Raw genomic sequence first — 12,411 nt, 5'->3', positions numbered from 1 at the left:
AAGGCAGAGCTGGTTAAAAGAGGCCAATTTACTTTATAGGCTGCACCTGGAGGAAAGCTTGGGCCTGATCAGGCCTAACGGCTTAGGAAGCCTAGCTGGGATAAGCTTATAAAGAGAGGAAACTGGTAATAAGAGAAGGCTACAGGAAGGAGCTTTGCAGTCAGTCCTTATAGAAAAAGGAAGGCAGCTAGGTACAAGGAAGAGGTCTAGGAGAGTAAGCCCTGGGATCCTTCCTTGGAAAATAGACTCTGGCAAGAGCCCAGAGGGGATGAAGTAATCACACGGAGAAGAGAAAGCCCCAGTGAATACTCAGAGAGCCAGAAGATAGGGAAGAAAAGTAGGAAAAGGCCCAGGAAAACAGCAACAAGGTCAGAACTTTCACAGATGTTGGTTGCTAGGCAGAGTCCCTGGGCTGGAACCCAGAGTAGTGGGCAGGCCCAGGTTCCCCTACTGGGCAAGTGGCACAGACTGGGCAGTGGATAGGAAGGCTGGGACTTTGGTACCCTGGAACAGGAGGACTATAGTGAGCTGGCCATAAAGCTGTTACTGAGAGGGAGCAACCGAGTTGAAAGTGAGAGAAACTGACTATGGGGCAAGCAAGCAGAGGAGGGGGGCATCAGACTCGTGGAGAGCTAATCCCTAGATGAGCCAGAAGGAGGCACGCTTCAATGGTGAGTGAGCCTGTTACATATTTCAATGGTTAATTACCCTCACTGTCAAATCTGTATGTCTATTTCGAGTCTGAATTCATCTAGTTTCAACTTCCAGCCATTGAATCATGTTATACCTTTCTTTGCTAGACTGAAAAACCCATTATTAAATATTTGTTCTGCACGTAGGTACTTACAGACTGTAATCAAGTCACCCCTTAACCTTATCTTAGTTAAACTCAAGGAGCTCAATCTATTTAGCTTATCACTGTATGGCATATTTTCTAATCCTTTACTCCTTATTGTGGCTGTTCTCTGAAGCCTAGCCAATTTATCAACATGCTTCTTGAATTATCAACAGCAGAACTGGACACAGTATTGCAGCAGTGCCAAATATAGAGGTAAAATAACCTCCCTCTTACTACTTAAGGGTCTCCTGTTCATGCATCCCAGGATCACATTTTGGCCACAGCATCACAAGGGGCTCATGTTCAACTGATTATCTGACATGAGCCCCAAATCTTTTTTCAGTCACTGCTTCCCAGGATAGAGTCCCCCATCCTGTAAGTATGGCCTACACTCTTTGTTCCTAGTTGTATACATTTATCCAGTTTATCAAGTGATCCAGATCATTCTGAATCAGTGACCAGTCCTCTTCATTATTTACCGCTTTCCCAATTTTTGTGTCATCTACAAACTTTATCGTGATTTTGTGTTTTCTTCCAGCTCACTGACGATAATGTTAAATAGCATAAGGCCAAGAACTGGGACACCTACGGAAACACACATTCACTCAGTGATGATTCCCTGTTTAGTTACATAATGGGATCTATCAGGTAGGCAATCTTTAATCCATTTAATATGTGCCATGTTAATCTTATCATTCTAGGATTTTTTTAAATCAAAATGTCATGTGGTATGAAGTCAAACACCTTACATAAGTCCAAGTCTATTACATTAACACTATTACCTTATCAACCAAACTTGTAATCTCATTTTAAAAAAAAAGCAAGGTAGTTTGACAGGACCTATTTTCCATAAACCCATGTTGATTTGCATTAATTATATTATCCTGTTAATTCTTTATTAATATAGACCTGTATCAACTGCTTCATTATCTTGCCCAGAATTGATGTCCGGCAGACAAGCCTATCATTACCTGGGTCATCCTATTTACCCTTTTCCCCAATGATCCAAGATTTATTGATAATCAACATCAGCAGTCCAGCAATCTACTCAGCCAGCTCTTTAAAAACGGATTCAAGTTAAGTGGACCTGTTGATTTTAAAAATATTTAACTTTTAGTAGCTACTATTTACCATCCTCTAGAGATACTAGTGAAAGGGAAAGAGTGTTATCACTATATGATGAGACTATTTCATCTGCTTGCCCCCCCAAATATAGATCAAACATTTATTGAACACTTCTGCCTTTTCTGTATTAGTGATAATTCTAGTTGCATCTAGTAATTGATCAATACCATTGTCATGATTATTTTGTTTCATATTTAAAATATGCCTTCTTATAGTTTTAACTCTGCTGGCCATAGACTTCTTGTGTCCCTTTACTTCCCTTATCAATTTTCTACAAATCCTAATTTCTAATCTATGTTCATTACTATCAACTTCCCCTTTTCTTCCATTTGTTTTTATTTATTTTTACAGCTGCCTTCACTTCCCCTCTAAATAAAGTTTAGTTTTTAATCAGTACAGCCTTCTTCCTTGATTTGTGGCTTTTGGGACATCTAGTAAGGGGTTCTTAAAGGATTCCCAATTATCAATCACATTTTTCTGTTTAAATTCTTCCTTCCAGCTGATCTGGCTCAATTGTTTTGAAACCAGCCCTATTAAAGTGTCAAGGATATATATTCATCTGGACTATATTCTACTTGCACAATGAATAGTGGTTAAGTCATGATTACTTGTACCTGAGCTACCATTAATTTTTAATTCTGTGATCAGTTCCTCTACCTGTTAGGACAAGGTGTAATATAGAATTCTCTGGGTTGGCTGCAACACTTTTTGAATTAGGGAATTGTCATCTAAAATGGCTAATAATTCCCAATAACTTCCACAGGCATCAAAAGTGATCAGCATCTCAAGATTTGACTGTAAAATGCTTCTTATGTTGCATTTCAACCTGTTATTGATTTCATCTAATATACAAAATGTTTTGGGATGCTGGTAGGAAAAAGATGTTTTGGGGTTTTTTTTTTGCAAGTATGACAACAAATAGCCATCAGAGTACATGACAAGAAAATGTACCTAACCTATTCTATATTGAGTATTTCTCCTCTGGTATAAAAACAGCCTCTTTTCTCAGTCACTATGATGATTCAAGACACTTATGGCCAGATCCATAGTTAGTGTAATCAGGCATTGCTCAGTTAATTTCAATGGAGCTATGCCAATTTACACTGAGGATCTGGTCCTTAATTTTCAACTCACTCTTCTGTCTCTCATTGGGAGTGACAATATTTACCCAATGCCCTCCATTACCCAGTATTGGCATGAGATGAAATCTTGGCCATTGACTTCAACAGGGCAAGGATTTCACCCCTACTTTTTGGCTACATTTCTCATGTGGTTGAACAGCTCTGGAGTCTGTGAAATGACTACTCAATTAACAAGGCAAGAATCTTTCCTTTTATTAAGCTAAATGACGCCTCCTCAGTAAAGGGTTTTTTCCACCTGAAGTTTGCATGAGCTCTCCTAGCCAATTATCATATATACACATTGATGTAACCATTTGCAGGTCTTCAACTGTTAACCTCAAAACTTTACTTCCTAAAAAGCAATTTGTCTACTTTTTTGGCTATTGTACATGTAATCTAGAAACTCCAAATTCAGTACATTCACCAGGTCTGAGGGAGAACTAATGTACAGGGACTGAGTTGATCAGATAATTGAAAAACTATGTGCTACAGGAAAAGAGAACTTTTCAATGCTGTGAAAGATTCTTCTGTGAGGGGGGTCCTGAATCTCTTACTTATGCAAACAGCTCCAGTAATTTAAGTGCAGCTACTCAGGTGAGTAGGGGCTGCAGCATTTGGTTCTTACTGAGCACTGAAGATTGTGAGATTTGTAGACACTGATTGAAGTGCTCAGAGTCCTGAAGGTTAGAGGCTGGTTACCAGTCTACAATGATTCCTGCAGAGTTTATGAACTCAGGAATGCAATGTACAAACTCTGAAAGACCATAGATGATTGGGACCAGGACTCCTATGATGTTGCTATGACCCTGACTGGAGTCTATAGGAGATGTGGCTTCCTGGCATCTCAAGGAAGCATTAAGCATCTCACAATACTAGGTCCCTAGTTTGCATGGTAATATGTTGCAGTATGTTATGCAATACCAGTATGTGCATACACTACAAAGAAAGGAAGTGAAACTATCATAGTAGTACAAAAAATACTACACCCAGCCAAAGTGCAGGAGCAAAATTTTTATTTAGTGCATGGTGATCATTTTATTAAGTAACATTCTGGGTGGCTCCAACTAACCTTCAGCTGCTTGACTTGCAGAAAGGTGTCTAACCTAATCTGTGGCAGCAAATAGAGGCATGCGTGCATGCTCACTTCAGATGAAACTTGTTTTGTAACATGGAATATTAGTTCAGATTGATACTTTGGCACTGTGAGGAACAAAGTTAATTTAATGCATCTGTAGACTTTTGTGGTCCCGAAATGGTTTGAGAGCTGAAATTAAGCTTTAAAAAATGTAATTTGCTACCAGCAGAGCTATAAGAATAGAATACATAGAAAGCTCTATAGCTTGATATTGCATTATTTTGCAATTATAATCACACTTTTTTTTTTAAATCTTGTAATACACAGTCAAATCTATGGAAGTACCTGCATTTTTCAAAGGACAAAGTTTCATATCCCCACACAGATATCAGACCAGCAGGGCCAATAAAACGCTCCACAAAAATTGTGTTCTTACACAGTATATCCATGTTCCTGCTGCTTTAAGTCTCAGACATATCGTATCAACACTGTTCTTAATTTTTAAACCAAAGCTGACTCATCTACAGTAGATGTAGGATGCTGGATTGGAACCTTTTTATATATCACATTTTCACTCTCAACGTTATGGTTGTGTGCTTAATACAAACAAAAAGCCTATAAAGTAAAAATGTAAAAATTCCATGTTACTTCTCTGATACACTAAGGCTCATTCTCTGCTAGCATAAAGCCTTAAATCAATGAAGTTATGACAGCAAAAAATTCAGCCCCAATATACTAATATTTACATCATCTGAGAACAGTCATTAACTGAGGAAAAGTGACATTTCGGTAAGACAGGACAAAGTGGGGCAAACAGTCTGCCTTTGATGCAGACAGAAAGTGTTTTGAATTCTGATTAGAACTTATGTTGGGCTGCTAGTAGATGAAAGGATTTTAAGTCAGACAGTAACAAGAAAAAAGGTATTCAAAAGAGAACAAAAAGAGGAGCACTGCAAGCCACTGACATCCTGCTTAAAAATGGGATTTTTTTGTTACTGACATTCCCCACCATGCAGCATAGTCTTTTCCACACAGCTATACTTGAGAGCGCAGGATATTGTGGTCTGGCTAGAGACCCACAGTTCTAAAGCAGATAAAGTTACATAGGCCTAAATACGTTAAGCATATTTTATTTCAATACGCTAAATATATTAAGCAATGCTCTGGAATGTACCTGTATTTGCTGCATGTGCACTGTTTTGGCAATGTACAAAAAGTCCCTGTCCATGCAGTTTACAATTTAAAGGTCCAGTAAACTCCCATATGTAGGAATAACCACAGAATGGGAGTGAAAACTCTGTATTTCCTTCCGATTCTTGCTCCAAAGACAACATCTGCTGCTCTGCAAAAGGGACAGGGCTCCACACCCTAAACCTGCAGCCCTTTTGTAATCAAGGTCAGTCTTGGCAGATCTATGCAGTGGCTAAGAGCATCTGAACTGCTGCTTGCCACTGCAGGAGCTATGCTCCCTGGGCCCTCAAGTTTCCCTTATTGAGGGCAGTGTTCTGCAGCATAGAGGAGGCAGTGTTTAATTATTGCAGACTCCATTGCTGTAACTTATGCTGCTGTGCCACTGGGTTTTGGGTTGTTTTTTTTTTGGAGTGTGGGGGAGGGAAGCGTTAGGAAAAATCCAGTGGAGACCAGGTTGGTGCCCCATGCTCTTCACACTCCAGAGCCTCTGACCGAGTTGAGGGGGGCACTGAGGAGGCTCTCCTCTCTTCTGTGTCCCCAAGGCCACATCCACAAATGCAGTCTTCCTTTATGTACATAAAGGAAGGGGAGCATAGGACACTAACTTAAGCATAGGCAGTAAAACCAAGAACTACGTATAAATGGTTCACCCTCTAGCTAAAATAAGCTCTATATGTAACATCATGAGTGAGAGATGGTGGGTTCCTCGTATAAATCTACAGCAAATACACAATGGGTTATTAAAGGTCATGAAGAAGAAATGCAGAGGAAGGAGGTTGCTTGGCAAAACAAGGAAAGGAAGAGAATTCCAAGCATAGGAAATGGAACAGAAGAAGGTGCAACAATTAGTACGATAAGGTGATGAAGGGTCAAGCAGGAGGTTGGAAAAAGTGGAAAATGAGAACTGGAATATAGGAATTGTACCTGAAGGTCATTTTGCATTTTTATTTCAAAGCTGCTCAGCTTCCTTTTGAGAGTTAAAATATTAGTCATAAAAATTCTGGCTCAAGTATTGTCAGCATGGCTGTATTTTATTTTCCCCCCAAAAAACGTTGAGAGATTAGTAATAGTAAATCATGTTTTGAAGTGCCACAAACATGTTGAATTAGCATGGTTAAATGTTGGCATTAAACCCAAACACTGTCTCCCTTGTTCTAGCTCCTTAATTCTCTCGTTTTCCCTTGTTGTGCTGGTTTTTAAACCTCCTACCCCCTCCAGTTCTTCCCATTCCACCTTATCACTCCTGTTTTCCATTTCTCCCACACACACTTGTCCCCCGATACATGCCATATCTATCCACATGATTCCACAAACAATCCCTTTATATTAGCACTCCTAATTTTCACACACTTAATGCAATTATGTGCACAAATCAGCTAACTACACACAAACTGCTTCAAATAAAGAGCATTGAGTCTTACTGAATGCAGTAGCAACTCTAATAAATCAAGGTTTAGTTATTAATGAGTCATGTTCTATCACCGTCTTTGCATGTGAGATTTGCTGTAGATAAGTGGTATGGTCTTTGTACCATTAACCCAAGAGTTGAAGTGTAATATGGTCCGTTCCACAGAATGAGTTTGACAGCCCTGTGTTGAGGGATATCAGCAATCCCTTTGGAAGTGCCACCTCCTCCTGGAAATGTGCCCAGGGCGAGTGTCACAGGAAGTGGCACTCCATGGAAAAGGTTCCCCATTACTAATACAGGTTTAGACTCTAGTTAGTGAAAGGAAGAGAGCTGTATGGTATGTGGTTTGGGAGCCCTCTGTTTACTTGCATTCATCCAGTGACACAAACAGGTTAGTTATAATGAAATTTACAAGCCATTTGCTCATAAATAGGACCCAATCTGTAAACCTTACACAGGACCAAAGAAAAATATTTTCCATTCCTTCCCTTTTTAAACATTTCCACTGATTTTTAAAACAAAAGGAAAATTACATGCAGAGAGCTATTTTACAACATTACAGATGTGACTACCCAAAAAGAGAGAGTGCTAATTAAAGTTGCTATTCCTCCTTTAACTCCCCTGCTCCCTTTATGCCTGATGGCAATAGCTGGCTGAACACTGTGCAATGTGCAGGCGCTTTCTAACAACCTCCCAGCTGCGAAGAGATCTCTTTATAAATGTGTCCTTCATGTGAACTCTAGCCTAAGTGAGAAATGTGCAGAAAAATAAAGTGGATCTCACCAATATCACTTCTCTAGTTTCCTCAAGCTAGTGCATTTATTTTCCTTTAAAAGGGAAAGTGATGTTATAATTGAGTTTTATTTACAATTTCATATGGATGGGCTTCTGTTGGGCTTCTTGCTTATTAATGCATTTTGAGAACAATCATGTGACAAAACAATACAGTTCTATTATCTTCTCAAAAGGTTAAAGTCTAAAACAGTGATAACCAATCAAACTGCATATGCAAATAACTACATCCCAGTTGATTAGCTATGGGAAATCTATTATTTTTTCAAATAAGTAGCAAATACCCTGTAACTGTTGCTCTGGACTGCTAATCTCTTCTTTAGAATGTAATCTGAAAAGATGGGGGGGGGGTTGTTTTTGTTTAATTCAGGATCCTAGTTAGACCTGGGTGAGTAATAGGGGAAAATGGGATGACTTAATTTAATAAATGATCAATTCTCTCTACTTTGCTAGAGAAGCATTTCCATGCTTCTAATCATTCTTGTCATCCATCTGTGAACCTCCTATTTCTTACAAGGAGGAAAAAACATAAGATGTCATCCACAGATGAACACTCCATTCTGGATATGCTGATTTCATCTGTATCATTCTGACTGAATAGTCTGCCCCACATCATTATTATGATTATTATAATACCCTGCAACCTCTATCAGGACTGGAGAGCCCCCCCTCATAGGCATCCCCTAAGCTTATTTTCTTTACAGAAGAGGGGTGGGTAAGTATTAACAGGATTTTTAATACATCTTGAATCCATACATCTTTATGCTAGAAGCTCTGTACTCCTGCTGACCCTTCTCATAACAGAGATAGTAAGTGTCAAATGTTCAAAATCTAAGACCTGAAGGCTTCATGGAATTGTGCACTTACAGCAACTGTGTGTACAGTTATTTGCTAAAATGAGCATTAGCACTTCCAGATATCTAATCACCAATCATGGTAAAGGAACATGCAAATACAGACCTATATATTTGCCCAGGAATCTCTCCTCTCTACTTTTGAAAATGTAGGTATCAGAATGTATATAGCAATACATATAGTACTGACTTCTTTATTTCAGTGATCATTAAGATTAATTTCCCTCTCAACATGAAGAGCAAACTGTACTAACCTAAGGAGGCCAAATCTGCTTATTAGACACTTGATTTCTCTGGAACTAGCAAAGTAGTATATTACTTTTTGTCACTTGCATGTTCACTGTGTTAACCACACAGTTTATTCAGAACAATTAAAGTTGAAAGGAGATAAACAACTGTATCTCCTCTAGCCTGACTCAATCATTACCACAGCACCCTATTTCTTGACTCTTTTGATTGAGGAAGTAGACTGAGAAGCTGCCCTGAATCCTATACACTTCTACCCCAATATAACGTGACCCGATATAACACGAATTCGGATATAACATGGTAAAGCAGCACACTGGGGGGGGGGGGGGGGAGGGAGAGAAGGAGGGCTGTGCACTCCGGTGGATCAAAGCAAGTTTGATATAATGCGGTTTCACTTATAACGCAGTAAGATTTTTTTGGCTCCTGAGGACAGTGTTTGTGTTTTTTGTCTTTTTATTGGAGATATACCTATCTCCTAGAATTAGAAGGGACCTTGAAAGGTCATTGAGTCCAGCCCCCTGCCTTCACTAGCAGGACCAAGTACTGATTTTTGCCCCAGCTCCCTAAGTGGCCCCCTCAAGGGTTGAACTCACAACCCTGAGTTTAGCAGGCCAATGCTCAAACCACTGAGCTATTCCTCCCCCCAATATCGGGGTAGAGGTGTATTTACACATGCAAACACAAATGGCGGATTTAATTATGACCGAGAGAAAGTCAACAGAAGGAAAAATCTTAGACATAATTCCTTTATTTTATCATCTCTTACTTAAGGCATAACTAGTGGTATATATTAGTTGCTCAGTTGCACAAAATCAGCATGCTTGACTGGAGCAAATGCCAGAGGATAGGAAACAGGATATCCAAACCAGCACCAAGAATATCAAAACGTCCCTCAATTAAGTTATAAGAGCAACAGATACATGCTTTAAAACACAGAAATCCGAGTCAATGAGTGGGGAAAGTGTCATTCCTATAAAGGGAGGGGCTTTGATTTAAAGGTCAGGTTGGGCAAAAAGATGCTTACTTGTAAAGGTAATACTCAGCTTGATCCACCTCTTCTCGTGAGGAAATGTTGTCAATAAACTGATTTAAAAATAAAAAAAGCTTTAGTGTACAGCAGTCACGATGCATATTAGAACATTAAGGAATTTGTTTTGGTTCACATTTAAGTATCTAGCCACAAAAAAAATCTTCACTTTGTTTAGTAACTGACTTCATTTTTGCACTGTTTTCTTAAATGAAAACACAAGTAAAACATCCAAGAGATGCTGTATAACCTTAAGAGTCACTGATTATGAGACACAGATGGAGAGACAGTCCAAAAAGACTGAGAATGGTGTGGTGGTTAAGGCCCTGGACCAGAAATTACGAGACCTGGATTCCATTCCTGGCTCCATCCTCTGACTCAGGTCAAGTCCCTTAATCTCTCTGTGCTTCTATTCCCTATCTTTAAAAATCATCCTTTTCTTCCACTTTGTCTGTCATCTCTATTTATATTACAAGATCTTACTGTGTATATACACCCCCAAAAACAACAGGGACCAGTCTTAGCTAGAGTCTCTAGGCATTAATAAAAATAACAAGGAGTCCTTGTGGCACCTTAGAGACTAACATTTATTTGGGCATAAGCTTTTGTGGGCTAGAGCCCACTTCATCAGATGCATGAAGTGAAAAATACAGGAGCAGGTATAAATACATGAAAGGAAGGGGGTTGCTTTACCAAGTGTGAGGTCAGTCTAACAAGATAAAATCAATTAAAAGCAGGATACCAAGGGAGGAAAAATCTCTTTTTGAAGTAGTAAGAGAGTGGCCCATTACAGACAGTTGACAATAAGGTGTGAGTAACAGTGGAGAGAAATTAGTAATGAGGAAATTAAGTTTAGGTTTTGTAATGACCCAGCCACTCCCAGTCTTTATTCAGGCCTAATCTGATGGTATCCAGTTTGCAAATTAATTCCAGTTCTGCAGTTTCACGTTGGAGTCTGTTTTTGAAGGTTTTTTTTTATGTTGAATTGCCAATTTTAGGTCTGTTATTGAGTTACCAGAGAGACTGAAGTGTTTTCCTACTGGTTTTTGAATGTTATGATTCCTGATGTCAGATTTGTATCCATTTATTCTTTTGTGTACAGACTGTCCAATTTGGCCAGTGTACATGGCAGAGGGGCATTGCTGACTTGATGGCATATATCACATTGGTAGCTGTGCAGGTGAACGAGTCCCTGATGGTGTGGCTGATGTGGCTAGGTCCTATGATGGTGTCCCTTGAATAGATATGAGTCCTTTCATGCATTTATACCTGCTCCTGCATTTTTCACTTCATGCATCTGATGAAGTGGGCTCTAGCCCATGAGAGCTTATGCCCAAATAAATGTTAGTCTCTAAGGTGCCACAAGGACTCCTTGTTGTTTTGCTGATACAGATTAACATGGCTACCACTCTGAAACCTGGCACTAGGCATTAAATAGTTAAAAAAAAAAAGAGCTAGAGGGCCCAATTCTGCTCTTATTTACACCAGTGTAACTCCATGAAGCTATACTGACCTATGCCAATGGAAAGTCTCTAATTTAGACAATCTTACAAAAAAAAAATCTTAATTAAATTCAGACAACAGGAGCAGAGAACAGGAGTTGTGGGAATCTGTTACACTGAGTGGTCTCAATGCAATACACAATTTTCCAGCCTTTCTGAATTAATGGAATCAAAAATTGACAAACACTATTTTTGTTCCCCAACCTCCAGTAATGATCTCAGAATTTACCTGCTTCTCACAAGTTTGATATTGGGTCAAAAAGGCAAAGCTGTCTGATCCAAAGGCCACTCAAGTCAATGGGAGTCTTTTCACGGACTTCTTCAACGGGCTTTCGATCAAGACCATACTATGCTTCAAAACAGTTTACAGGTTTTCCCAGTGGAAGCAGCTATAAGCAAGAGGACTACCAGAACTGAAGCCACAGAAAGTGTTCAGTAACTGCACGAAGTGTTTTTCTGAATGAAGTGGTATGAAAGCCCTACCAGTCATTCCAATGATTGCTAATGGGTGAGAATAGTACTGCTGAGTTTCCAATATATCCAGTCAGCTTTTCTTTCTGACCTAGTTCTGTGCTTTGAAATTCTTTTAAAAGCGAGTGTCATATGTGCTACACTTCTAGCACTTGGTGGATTTTAAAGCTGTTGCTGCCACAGACAGAAATCACAAAAGGGCAGGCAACAGCAGCTTTGCCAGCACTCCACTGGGATGGGTCTTCTCAACTCTGGTGCACGGGGCCAGGCTGGCACAGGGGAGTGTAAGTTACACCCTTCTGTGCCAGTTTCAGAGAATCTGATCCAATATATTGATCTGTATTGTGGAAGTATCTAGGGACCCCAATAATGGGTCAGGGTCTCCTTGCGTTAGGTACTGTACAAACACACAATAAAGACAGTTTCTGCCCTGAAAAGCTTACAATCCAAGTACAGCATGTAGTTAAAGCAGGTGGATATAGCAGACAGCTTTTACAAAGCTAAGGCTTCAATTTAGCAATATATCAAGATGTTTACAATTTGAACTCTCAGCACAAATAATCTACTTGATTTCTTAAGTATTCTCAGGTCACTCCCATCTTTGTTAATAGTGGAGTTTTTTCTTACCCGTGATATTGTCAAAGAGCTGACAGGAAGCTTTCTTTCATAGGTTCTGTCCATTAATGTGGCCAATTCAGCTGTAGAAACACATGAAAAATTATTTTCCACTAATCAAAGTTACTGAGGAAAAACTGACA

General features: G+C 39.4%; 1 protein-coding gene and 1 long non-coding RNA gene across 7 annotated transcripts in view; one reads left to right on the top strand and one right to left on the bottom strand.

The window, feature by feature from the left end:
- Positions 1-12,411, bottom strand: part of MRPS27 (mitochondrial ribosomal protein S27) — a 121,389-nt gene that overhangs the window by 95,455 nt on the left and 13,523 nt on the right. For all 6 annotated transcript variants that reach the window (XM_045021266.1, XM_045021270.1, XM_045021265.1 and 3 more), the window contains exons 3-4: positions 12,281-12,351; positions 9,678-9,736 (exon numbers count right to left, since the gene is read on the bottom strand). In XM_045021266.1, the coding sequence (XP_044877201.1) occupies positions 9,678-9,736; positions 12,281-12,334 (113 nt within the window). In that variant the 5' untranslated portion in view covers positions 12,335-12,351. The remainder of the gene's footprint in view (positions 1-9,677; positions 9,737-12,280; positions 12,352-12,411) is intronic.
- On the top strand, positions 339-2,303 carry LOC123372794. Its single transcript, XR_006580449.1, has 3 exons — positions 339-671; positions 1,377-1,486; positions 1,746-2,303. It is a non-coding gene; the product is annotated as an uncharacterized LOC123372794 (long non-coding RNA).

Source organism: Mauremys mutica, chromosome 6 (assembly GCF_020497125.1).
Source record: "Mauremys mutica isolate MM-2020 ecotype Southern chromosome 6, ASM2049712v1, whole genome shotgun sequence".
NCBI classification, from domain to species: domain Eukaryota; kingdom Metazoa; phylum Chordata; order Testudines; family Geoemydidae; genus Mauremys; species Mauremys mutica.
This window is presented reverse-complemented; position numbering and strand designations above follow the sequence as displayed.